The 13,285-nt window shown below is 40.1% G+C and overlaps 1 protein-coding gene across 1 annotated transcript in view; it reads right to left on the bottom strand.

Moving 5' to 3' along the window:
* Positions 1-11,707, bottom strand: part of nhsl2 (NHS-like 2) — a 131,646-nt gene extending 119,939 nt beyond the window's left edge. Inside the window, exon 1 of the mRNA XM_044097039.1 lies at positions 10,432-11,707. Within this exon, the coding sequence (XP_043952974.1) occupies positions 10,432-10,723 (292 nt within the window). The 5' untranslated portion in view covers positions 10,724-11,707. The remainder of the gene's footprint in view (positions 1-10,431) is intronic.
* Between the last annotated feature and the right edge of the window lie 1,578 nt (positions 11,708-13,285).

Here is a 13,285-nt window from a genome sequence, read left to right as displayed (position 1 = left end):
ATATCCTCGGCCAGACGTGGTGTGTTTTCTGTCCGACACCTGGAAGCGATTGCCTCCACCATTACAGAACGCCTTGGCTGACGTATCGCTGTCGACAGCCAACCCTTTGTGCTCAGAGAGAGAAAAACTCACCAATGTGACCATTATATATTGCACAGAAGCGTCACATGATGCGTCTGTTAGGTCAGAACAACCATCATTCACTCCAGTGAAACTCTATAATTGTTGGACTTTTTTTTTGTGTTTTTTTTTTTTTTTGCGTTAAGACAGGGATTGTTTAGCATTAAAAAGTAGCCGGCTGGAGTCCGTTGGACTTGCAGACGACAGATCTAGCACTTGCAGTTTCTACACATGTTCATGTTTGTAATTTTCAGGGCAGAAAAAGCTGATTGTTTTCCTGAGACGCGTGCCAAACTAGCAGTCACCATGAAGGCAGCATCTAGCGGTTGTCATGGAGACTAGATGACTTGAATATCTGCAGAGACAGACAGCCGTTGATTGCTGATTCTCAAATTGTGGAGAAATATATTTTTAAAAATGCTTCACTTTTATTGGTGTTAAAGGGATTGTTTGGGGCACAAACAATAGCACCGTATGTAATTTTGTTTTTAAAATAAAAAGTAATTTCTTCATATGTTCAACCCCAAGGACTTGAAAATGAAGGATTTTTACAAATTTATGTGAAATAATGCTACTACCAAATAAGCCAAAAAATTATTTTTGCTAGACGATAAACTGTCCCAGAAGTTGTTTGACGTAATATAACGCTAACGGTATAATAATGCAGGAACACATTGTCAAAAATTAATAAACTTTAAATTCCAGTGAACATTTATCACTGGAGCTGGAAGCCATTTTAAATTTCCAAAATAAATAAAACAACAGAAACAACAAATAAAATTAATCATTATGTCTCGGCAAGAAAAAAAGTTGATACTCTTATACCAGACTGAAGATTTTAGTAATCCAGATTTTGATGGAAAATGGAAATTACTGAGCTCGTTTTAATTGATCATGCAATTAATTGACTTATTGCGACAGTCCTGTTACCAAATAATATTAATAATATTGCATGCTTCTTAATATAAAAGGCAATTTCATTTCCAGAGTGGCACCGGTCACTCTGCGCTCTCGTTGGGCAACGTGATCCAGTGTTGTCCAACGTGATCCAGTGTTGTCCAACGTGATCCAGTGTTGTCCAACGTGATCCAGTGTTGTCCAACGTTGCAGATTTCCCGGCAACTTGCTCAGATTGTGATTTAATCTGAGCTGCAAAAGCAACCGAGGTTGCTCCTTCGTCCTGCCTACATCCTGTGAGTCTACATGCTGCTGCCGTCACGCAGTCTGAATATCAGAGACATCATCAGACTCTCTTCTCTGTGAGTGGGATCAGCTCTGTAGTAGACGGTTCAAACACCGTCCCCTGATCCGTGCCCTCAGATTAAACAGGAGATCTTCAAGGTGAGAACAGCGGGAAGCCAACCCACACGGGCAGAAAGCTCGCTGTGTTCACACAAAACCTCAACAAAGAGTCTGTTCCCGCGCTCTGGCTTCACGGTTTGTAAGTCCTGAGGCGTTTTGTTATTTTTCACAGAGGAGAGAGTTTTGGAAACGAAAATCCTCCCCGTGCCCTACTGAGAAAAAGCTCAAGACAAACGTTAAAAATGGACAGGAAGTAGACTGAATACTGGACATCAGTCTGTAAACGAAACATCCTGTTCACCAAGCAGTAACAGGAAGGTGAACAGATTTTCTTCGAGCTCCGTCTTTGGTGACCAGACGCTCATTTAGCTGCTACACGCTCCATGTCTCACTCGGCGTCGCTCCATTTCCACTGACCATAAATCTGCGCAAATTGAAATTACGGAAACAAATCAGCTGGATGCAAACACACAAATTTTTAAAACGCCTCCAATTTCACACCGTATTTATGCAAATCCCGCAAGTCACGTGATCAACCACCAGATGTTGCTATTTGCGAAAAAGTTGAAGAAGTTGACAGGAAGTAGTGGGAGGATGACGGAGCGGGACTTTCAAATTCACGACAGGACGAACATTTTTTACATTCTCAACAGGCCAGAGAAATGTGAGAATTTGCCGAGATCTTGAATCGTAAGCCCTGGAAAAATGTTACATTCAAGTGTTGAATCCATAGGTCTTGGTAAAAGCGCCGACTACTCGCAAGTTTAAGGGGCTTGTAGCTTCAGGGTTTTTTCAACATAAGCAAAATATCGACGAAGTTTTGAGCACATTTTCTCCGGCGTTCCTGTCTCTTGCAGACAGCGTTGCTGTTTTCATTTGAAATTAACTCTTCAAACACATTCTCACACAGTTTGAAGTGGCGGTCCGTGGTTTTTAAGCCACACCCAGAATGAAACGAGCTTAAATTAAGGCTGTTTTAACAGTTTTAAGCCCACTGTTGTCTCCGGATCGCAGTCGGCTCAGCTCAACTTAATCTCCATCAACAAAACACAAAGACATCCTAGAAAATAGTGAGACTCCAGAATGTAAAAAAAAAAAAAAAGGAAACATGCCTTTAATGACTAGTTGCCATGACTACGTAAAAAAAATGTCATTATTGGCGTTTTATACATCGGAAACATGTAGCAAAGCGATTGAGCCACACCAACTTGGGGAGATGAAAGTGTCTCACTTTGCATCCACTAAGAGATTATCTTTAATTAAAGAATTCTTTTGTTTGTAGTATCATGATATTTATTGAAAATGGTCTCAAAACATCGATATTATCATTTCTCGCAATAATTTCGGGGAGAATTTCTGAACAAGAAAAAAACGTGCTCGTTTGGCCGAACCAACATCCGTCCTTTCAGGTGATGCAGCATTAGGTTTATTGATTATCAGGAGCTTCTACTTTGTGCACAAATGCAAATGATGAATCCAGGACTTTTTTTGTTATGAGTTTGCGGAAGAGAAAGAGAAAGGACCGAACTGTGAACCATGACAGGAAGCTGGTTTTCTTCTCCTCGACTTTTTGACCTTTAGCCGTGACTCGCGTTCATTTTGCAGAGAACAACAGCACTTTGTCTCACATGTATAAACACGCAGGCGAACACGAGCGGAGCCGGCCCCCAATCTCCGTCTGAGGGTCATTATTCACTTCGTTCACCACAGCGACGACATTTTCTGCGTCAGAATTTAACCCTGAAAACACACAAAACGAGCTTCTAGAGCTTTATGTGTATATATTTGTGATATTTGCAACATTTTAGGGTTCTTACAGAACTTTCTTTGCATGTCTGGATGCTACTTTAAGAAATCTGACAATATGGAGGGAAAAATAAATATCTCTTTTTGTTTTTAATAAACATTGAGCACTATACGAGCACTTTATCATAAGAAAGCAAATCAATACATGGCTTCATCTGAATAGAATAAAAAAATCATGGAACGTTGTTTTGCTATCAAAAAAACCTTGTATATCAATATTATATTGAGTTCCAACTATTTTTTTTCTGAACTTGCTAATCAAATTGCTTCTGGCAACTCTGCGAAGTTAAGACTTGAAAAATCGAGCGTGGACTCTGAAAATGAAAGTCTCCCTTCGTGCTCTGCGGATGGAGGGAATCTGGTCCGAAAGCCTCTGACTCATCGCCTGTAGGAAGAGAGCGATGCTGGGGGAGGATGAGGAGAAGAGGAGGGATTCTGACACTGGAAACATATTGAGGTACATGGCCTGCATCCACGATAAATAAAAAAATTTAAAAAAAAATACAAAAAACTTGTGTGGGATTATAAAACTTGAGCTGTCAAAAGTTAGAGATTCGTGATTAAAAGAAATGAGGAAAAATTGAATGAATATCCGTTTAATTTAAAGTTTTCACTTGAGCTTCTTTTGTTTCCAAAGTTTTCAGAGCTGGAGGAAAGACATTTGAGTAATTAGGATGACGTACCCGTGAGAACGAGGAGAGTGAGGAAGGATTCGCTCTTGTTGCCTCAACAAACACTTTAGACCCATTAGCTACTCGAAAATAAAAGTGTAAAATAAAAGCTTAATTACATAGAAACTAGCCTTAACTCAATATAGGCCTAAGAATTTAAATAAGCTTTCAAAGTTTCCTTTAACAGAGCAGAGAGTTTTTAGTTTTACACAGCAAAAACACAAAGTATGTTTTTTTTTAATATCCTAATTAGTCATACTTTACTAGCACATTTCATTCAGTTTAAAGCAATAGTTCATATTTTTCTGAACATGGTTCTGGTTTAAGATCTAGCTACAAATCAGATAAGCAACACATTTACTATTGTTGTACTAAGAAAAACTCAAATCCCACAAAATGTCCCAGCAGTTTATGCTAAAACCAGTTTATAAGAGCCACTTTCACTTCAGAGGTTTATTTACATAAAGGTCTGTGATTATTTACAATGGTTCATGATCCATAACGATGATGCAAAACTGGCCAGAGTATTTACCAGATGGAAAAGGAAAGCAGTTAAGTCAGTAAATTAAATACTCTTTGTTAGGATATTTTTCTATGGCTATTTAAAGAGTTAAGATGCACATTTTGTGTGTGTAACAGGAAGTTATTTGGACCAGTAACGATTTAAATGTGCCTTTGTCGGTACGTTTTGCAGAGGAAGATCAATCGTGGCGCACCATCACGTACTTTCACATGTCCATTTCCTAAATGACTAATTATTGACATCTATGTAAACAACCATCCAAAACAAGCGTGACCAGGGTTAGAAGCATAAAAAGTAATGATAGCATTAGACACTGTCACACTTTTTAGATTACAGTTGTTTTAAAGTAGTAGAAGTCAATTTTGGTCTAGACAGCCGATAGCTGTGGTCTATGAGAACAACTAATCTGAATTTCTGCTAAATATAACCAGAGTTCCTGCAGGTTTTAGCAAGTCAAATTTAAGACTTTTAAGACCTTTTTTATTGCCACCTTGAATTAAATTAAAGACCAAACAAGTAACAAATCTAGGTGCTAAGCTTTGGTTTAAAGTGAGATTTAGTTTAAAGTGTATGTCTTTGTTTTTAAACTACTTTTAATTAAAATTATTTTTATTTTGTTGTGTTTTTGGATTGTACAGCACTTTGTATCAACTGTGGTTGTTTTTAAAGTGCTTTATAAATAAAGCTGGTATGGTATGGCATTAGTGAGCCACTGGCAAAGGCGAATGTCATCTAGTCAACTGGCAATAAAATTTAACTTACCATGATAGATACAAAAAAGCTAGCTAGCTAACAAGGATGTGTTAGCAGGTTGTTATTGGTAGCCTCAACCACCTCAAGTCACAGAAAGCAAGGAAGATGTCTGAGTGTGACTCAAGCTTTTGCCTGACAGAAATCTGCATTTATAAAATTAACGTTTTTTAAGACCAACTTACACCTTTTAAAATTAATTTAAGAAAGTTTAAGGCCTTAATTTTTGATGCATGAATTAAGACCTTTTTAAAGATGTGCAGACACATTGATAGAGACCAGGAAAGCCATTTGCCAGAGACATGATATTAATTACATGTAAAGCCTTTAAACATAGTTTTTTAAATTCCAAACCGCGGCATGTTGGTCAGTCAGTTTTGTCTTTTCTTAGCCCAGACAAGTAGGTCAAGAACAAGACTTTGCTAATTTTCATCCACCTTCAGATATCAACAGGTTTAGTTACTGAGACAATTTGAAATGTAGCTCGGGGGAAGGTGATTCACATGGAGTGACCTTATCTTTGGACCTATGACCTCAATTGAAAGGAATTATATACAGCGGGTAAGAGATTTATTGCTCATAGCTACTAAATACAAACCCCTTTTGACAGATGTAAGCGATCCCTTCAATGTTTTTGGCAAAAACACATAACTCCAACGTTTCAGTATTCTATCTAATCATACGAGCCCATAAAAACAAGGCAGGAGAAATACAATCTGAAAAATCCGGTTGAAAATGTTGCAAAAAGAAGGCATTGCTGCTTTCTTTGACATGCTTGGAACACTTTGTCCCCTTATTGTGAACAGCAGCCAATAGAACGTGGCAGGAAATAAGTCCAGTGTGCAAACGCTCCAGAGGACAAAGTCCTCAAGTTCAGGCCCTTCTGAGTGACAACTTCCAGTGGAAAGTGTACCACACATGCACGCCTTCTCCCCTGATATCATCCTTCCTTAACTCAAAAGCAACATCCTCCCTGTATCAGTGCGACTCCTTCCTCTTCTCCTTGGGCAGAGGGACCCAGCTTCGATCCTCTGTGCAATGGTTTTCTGGAAACAGGCCAGGGGAGATCTGACTCTTGTGCAAACTTCGAACTGGGTGGAAAAAATCCCCTCATCTGGGGCCGGGACATGTGTTTCAGTGTTCGTTTCCCTTCTTTTGGCAGGTGGACGGGGGGAATGTCAGCGGTTGTTACTCGCGGACAGGCACACGTGCGAGTGATTTTTCCGCACATGAATGAAGGGGGAGAGGAATGTTAGCTGGTTTCAAGCTAGCAAATTTGAAATCCCCCCCCCAAGTGCCAGACGCTAGCCAAACATGAAAGCAGGTGGCAGTGACAGAGATTAGTCAGGCAAATTAAAGAAATTCACAAAGTATATACTCTTTTACAAAAAAACAACCGTATTGGCACACTAATTGTGTATTCTAGTAGAATCGGTATAATGTTTCAACATGATTGCACCTAAAAAAAGAGAAAATAGGCGAGGCTATTTACAAATCATTGCAATCTGCTTCGTTGTATCTGTTTTCTTTCTGCACTGGATTCACAAAGCAGATTGCACTAAGTACATCCAGAAGCAACACCAATGTCAACTCTAGCATAAACAGGCTAGGTTTTCACGTTTTTATGTCAGATCACAATTAAAGATTAGCTTACAATAATCTGTGCAAAAAAGAAATAAAAAAAAATATATGTACCAGTTGTTTTTTCCAATTTAGCTTGGTCAATGTATCCAAGTCAAAATAACAAGTTATAGAAACATCGTTGAAACCGTAGTAATTAATCGTTTATGCTACTTCAGCACCAGTAAGTTTTAAATATAACATTTTTGTTTAAACTTTTGTAAATATTCTCACATTTTGGCAATCTCATACCAGCCCTTGAGTTAAAATCAACAACAACAACAACAACACGCACACCAAAAAGAACATTTCACCTCATTACGTTAGCGACTTCAGCATCAGTGTTTTCTATCTTTATTGGAACAGTAGGAGGTGAAATAAAAAAATAAACAAAGATGCAGTGAAGCCGAAGGCCCCACAACGTGCGTATTGATTGTTTAAGCTGTGTGATTCTGCCCGCGTGGTCAGCGATACAGGAAGAACCCACGCAGAATTTGGAGAGTTAAGATGATGCATCCCAGCACCACAGAGAGGAGCACCTACACACCCGGATCCTTGGGAAGTCAGCTAAAGGAAGACTTGCTTTTCTTTTTTTTTATTTTATATCTTTCTTCCTCTCCTTCCAGCCCCGCATCTGGTCTGTGTTTAAAGGGTGTTTCTCTTTCTGTCTGGTGATGTTATACATACTAACTCTCACACACAGTCAAGACTGCTGGCTGCCTCATGTTAGCGGCCTTCTTGCTTCACTCTTTTGGTCACTCTTGAGGCCTATAATGTAAGCAGGGGAGGGAAACCAGTGTGAAGTCTGTGCAGAGATTAATGCTAAGGTGCAAATCTGCCATTGCTCCATCTGGGCGGCGCCTTGCTCGCTTAGAAAATATTACTAGTTCTCCTGCTTTTGGCCAAATACAACCCAAAAATCATTATTTTCTTGTAGAGTCTTGTAAAATACTAGCCTGGTAGAAACCAGCCCCTTGTTCTATGCTTTGCTTCGTACTTTGCTTCGTTCTGGACTCTCGGCTAATGAGAAACGACGGCTGTGGACTCTGTTGACATTTTAAATTTTATACAATCACTAAAGTTCGTCCGTGACATGTGCAATGTCACGGACAATGTTCAACGCTATAAAGTTTATCACTGCCTTCCAATGCAAATCTGCTCAATTCTCATCTCTCTTCGTCTGGGCTTTCCTCCCATTAAGCACAATTTCTCTTGCAGAATTTCACCCGGGGAAATCCGCAAACAGGAGTAGTTGTGAAAGACGACGTTGATTTTCTGCACTGTTTTAAGGCGTTAGTCTGCCCGTCGTTGTTCAATCCATGCTTTCGAATATTGAGATAACATTAACAGTCATCTCAAAAGATCTACATCCTCGTTGATATTTTCTGTTCACTGATTGGCCCGGTTTTGAAATCCAGCTCAATGGGAGAAAGCCCAGACAGAACACTGAAAGGAAATGAGAATAGAGCAAAATTGCGTAGAGCACCAATGGCCAGGCTAGAAAAATACTACAATGGAACTTTATAACCAGAAACTTGAATGTAGTTTATTGGACTTATACGCATATGGGCCAAAAAAAAGTAATATGTTGTAATTGTAAAGGAGAGAAGCACTGAATCATTCTGACACATCAATATGAAAAAATAAATAAATCACAGAGATGGTGAGTTCAGAGTGATCTGAAGGAGAGCTGGAGGACGAAGAAATGAATAAATTTAAGAACTGACATCGCTTGACTTTTGACTTTAAACATCCTAGACTGGTGAGCAGGTAGGCAGAAATGTAAAAATGTTAGCATTTTTTTTCTATCAGTCAGTGCGCCGTACTTTAGGTGAAAGGTTGCTCTGTCTACAGTCAGTATTAACTCTTTTCAGTTTCTGAGTGATACTTTGAAATAAAGTTCGAGCAATCATGACAACATAAACTTTATCAGTTATACAAACAATTGAAACTGTGTGATGCTGTCCTGTCAACATGAGCTAAAATCTCTTGGAACTGTTTTTTGCCCACCTCGTTAAATCAACACTGCAGAGATTTAAAGCAGTTCTGAAGGCAAACGTTGGGTCCAACCCGGTACTATCAAGTTGTGCCTAATAAATTGAACAAGTAAAAAAGTGCAAACACACAATTACATCCACACAGCAGGAACATGCTGAAATTGTGCACTAATTTAGCTACAATTAGTGCTTTACGTCTCAAAATTGTATGAGTATCGTTGCAGATTTTACTATTATTACTATTATTTCTCTTGCTGCCTAAACCTGATGCAAGACTGCCATCAAAATCAACTGTAAAACAACTGAAATATCCTGGTTTCCGTCTTTTGAAGAGCAAATCTGCTTCTGACACTGCAAGGCATCCAATCCCGCTGTGCTGTTTTCTGAGGCTTCCAGAAAAGGACACAAAAAAACTCAGATTTAAAGGAGAACACCGGTACGCTTCACGAGAAGCTTCACACATGCATCTGACAAACATGCAAATTAAATCACTTTTATGAGTCGCTGTAAGCTGAGTCTGCACATGACTCATTTTAATACTACAGCTGGGCTATGACATCTGGAATGAAAACATAAAAGCTAAACAAAACATTACACCAGACCGGGAGGGAAGCCAGATGTGTGACAGGTGAGGTGACAAAACGACAAAAGCAGGCAAAACATCCCTGCACTTCAGCTCGCAAGTTCACATTTTTCTCTCCACACCCACGTGCTGCATTCAGGAGCATCCTGGAAACCAGCAAGTTCATGTGTAAAAGTCATGTGCGCTCAGAATAAAGAAGGAGCTTGCATGCAGATTTTGACCCACTGTTTTTTTTTCCTCTTTCTCTAATTTGATTAACTCCGCCTCCTTTAACGTCAAGGAAACTCAAGCTTCATGTGAGATTTTAATCAATATCTTGTTTCCGTTTTTAATAGAAATTTAAAAGCAACTGAACACAAAACCACAACTTCCATTCTTTAACAACAGGGTTTCACCACTCAACTAAAACACTTTTAAAGACTATTATTAATGGAATTTAATCACAGAGTGTAACTGTATCACAACAGCAATGGAAAAAAAGAAATTGCAAATAAAAATATCAAATGGGTTGTCAACAGAAGTGAGCATTTTACCTACAACAAACACTGTCCAGCCAAATGGCAATAAATTTGCAATTAACCGTGATGGACGTATAAAAGCTAACTAGCTTTTCCCGAGCTAGCGAAGATAAAGCTAGCTAGCTAGCTAGCAAGAGCACAACACCTGGTTTCTAGTAACAGACCACTGTAAAGATGTGCAGAAGATTCCAATTTTGGCATAAATGTAAAATCCTGTGAGAAAAAAACAAGACGATAAAAACAATGTATGAGATTAAATGGTCCTGCCACAACCAAACTGAAATGTGTTTAAGCTCAACTCATTTCTTTTGGATGAATTTATATGTCGTACATTTATATGCATAAATATGATACTTTTTACCACTTTTTGAGGACTTCTTGAATAAAAATGTTCAAAAATGACACTAAACCCAAGCATGTCTTTGAGTGTGACAACCACAGCTGGGAGCCGCACACTTACTCCAGGTGAGTTGTATTTTTATTTTTGTTTTTTTCTTAACTTCTTGCACTTTGATATTTATTTTTTTTTATTTCCTCTTACCTCTTGGCGGGGGCTTGCTGAGCAGCTCGGCGACGTGCCTCTGCAACAGGACCAGTCTGCCCTCCAGCGCGCCGGAGCGGCGGCACACGGACACCAGCTCCCCCTCCAGCTCCTCCAGGATGCTCACCGAGTGCCGGGACAGATCCGAGAGCTGCCGCAGCACCGAGCACAGGGATGTGCCGCATACGTCCGCCAGCTCCCCGAACACCTCCGCCCGCAGCGTCCCGCCGCCGCCGCCGCCGTCGGCCTTGCACACATCTTTGGGGAGAATGGTGCGCTTGCAGAACGGCATAGTTTCTCCACAGACTCATACACACTCATAAAAGAGGAGAAGAAGGACAAACAAAAACTCCAATAATTGTCAAGTTATACTCCCGTGGTCCTTCTCCTTGAGACGCATGCTACGGATGGTCCTGGAGGGAAAAGTCCGCATTTGTTGGAGAGGTTTGGAGCAGGCTGTGCGTCGTGCGCACTCATTGTTTTGGACTAGGAGTCAGATTTGTAAATGTGCGTGTGTGTGTATGTGGAGGAGAGTCTCAGCTGCTGCTCGGAATGTTGGACAGAATCTAAGATGAAAGACATCCGGCTCAAACTTCAAAATCAGTGTTTAAAAATGGACATTTGGAAATACAAAATGTATATTTCGATGTATAAAGAAAGATAAATCCTTAACTACAAAACGATTTAAGCTAAAACCTTACATTTCCTTGCCGTAAAGTCAAACAATTTCTCTAAATTTAGACGTTATAACTTTTTAAAACCTATTTATCGGTTTCGATATGTAGACGTAATGATTTCCCCTTTAATATTTTTGGAAAACAAGCGCATTTTTAGCAAGTTCCTTTTGGCATTTTTAGCCCATGTTTCATGCGTGCTTTTATTTTGAAGGCGCCCATCCAGCGATCAGATCTAGTCAAGGCGGTCTTTACTCTGAGCGCAACAGTTTCCCAGAGAAGGAGGGGGGGCGAGGTCTGTCTGGAGGAGGGAGAGAAGATGAAGAGAGCTGAGGAAGCGAAAGAGGTGGAGAGCAGAGGACGGATGAGGACGGGATGGGTGGATGGACGGAGCAGCTCGGGTAAAACGTTGGAGGTGCTGCTCCTCACTCTTTCATTGGGCTTACATAACTCCATAAATAACAAGAAAAAAATCACGTGCTATATGCTGAAAGAATTCAACTTTCCATCAGAACTCACAGTGTGAAAAAAGCAACCAAAAAAGGACAGTAAGCAGGGCCGGCAAAAGATTGTGCAGTGCCCTGGGCAGAATCAGATTTCGGGGTCCAACTTCCTGTTATCAAAACTAGCAGTGCTTCACGTATTACTGGTTATCATTTGGTGAGAGCTGTTTGGGCGGAAGCCAGAGCTCACACACAAAGATTAAATTCATAGCACAGTGTAACTATGGCAACACAAAACAATCAAACAATGAAGATTTTTTTTTTTTTTTCACTTTTACAAAGTAAACTTTCCAATTCCTTTCAATCTTAGGTTTAAATTTTCCACGAGTAAGAATCTTTCACCTATGTGACAGCTGACAAAACTAATTTAACGCTAATATTTGCGATAAATAATATAATAATGATCTTAAATATGTTAAAATTCTTGCCACGCGACAGACTGGCGACCTGTCCAGGGTGAACCCCGCCTCTCGCCCGGAACTTTAGCTGGAGAGGAACCAGCATGGAAAATGGATGGATGTGAAAATTCGAGCATTTATGGGAGGCAACTGAAGCAGATTAGTTACCCTCTGCCTTAGGCCAGCACACAAAAGATCATTGCTGTAGAAGCTGGCTGCCAACTGAATACTGTATTCAATTATATTGATGGAAAGTTGAGTGGAAGGAAGAACTGAGTTAGACCGGTAAAGAGTAGTACTAGTTATAAGTGAAATGATCTGCTTGTGAAACTTGTACTTTTTCATCAATATTAAGGAATTAATGACTTAAAACAAGCTCCTGCGTCTTGCTAAAAAGTTACTTGTAAGTTCATTTTGTCTTATCACAAGTGTATTAAGATATTTGCACTAGAAACTTGACCTAAAGTACTTGGTAAGATTTTGTGCTTTTGCAGTGTAATTTACTGAGAAACCGAGTTCATCGGGTGGAGGCTGTAATTACCTAAATCAACGCGAATGTCAGTTAAATAAAAGCATCGGACTTTTTCAATAGAGTTAAGTAAATAAATTACGCGGTGGACATGTCGCTTTCTTGACAGCATGTTTCCGACACCACGCTAAATCTGTAGCATGCAGTTCTCCAGGCATAACCCAGTCCTACCAAAGTGTTCCTGAGTAATTGTGAAATGCCATTAAAAAGAGAATAAACTATATCATTTAGTCACTTTTTTTTTTTTTTTAATTAGCTAACAATCTTATAATTTCGAGTCTCACTCCAACCAGCCATCAGCCGCCATGCTTCTGTTTACATTAGTTTCATATGATTTTGTCCCCAGTTTGGGATGTCCACAGAGCTTATCAGACACATCGCATAGTCACAAGCTCCTCGTTAGAAGAAGAGGGGGGAGGAGGGTGTTCGGCTCTTCCTGCCGCCCCCTTCGTCTTTGAAAACATTCTGCTGTCAGCCAGCTCCGAGCGGTTAACCCACATTACCAGCTGCCCACAGAGCATTCTTCTTCCTCCCCACAAAGCGATAACAGGAGCTCAGCTGAGCAAAAGGAGACGGCACACGAGCGGTTGGGAGAGTCTCGTTCATGACGTGGCCCTCTAGAGCGAGCGTGTTTTCTGCAGGAAATCCGCCGGCTGTCATTTGACCTCACCTCACCCTTTTTAAAGCTGCAGTGCGTAACTTTTGATAAACAACACGTTTTATGTCACAAACTGTCACCGTGTCGCGACA

Source organism: Gambusia affinis, linkage group LG18, assembly GCF_019740435.1.
Source record: "Gambusia affinis linkage group LG18, SWU_Gaff_1.0, whole genome shotgun sequence".
Taxonomy (NCBI): Eukaryota; Metazoa; Chordata; class Actinopteri; order Cyprinodontiformes; family Poeciliidae; genus Gambusia; species Gambusia affinis.
The sequence above is the reverse complement of the archived record's forward strand: the minus strand, read 5'-3'. Positions and strand labels throughout refer to the sequence as shown.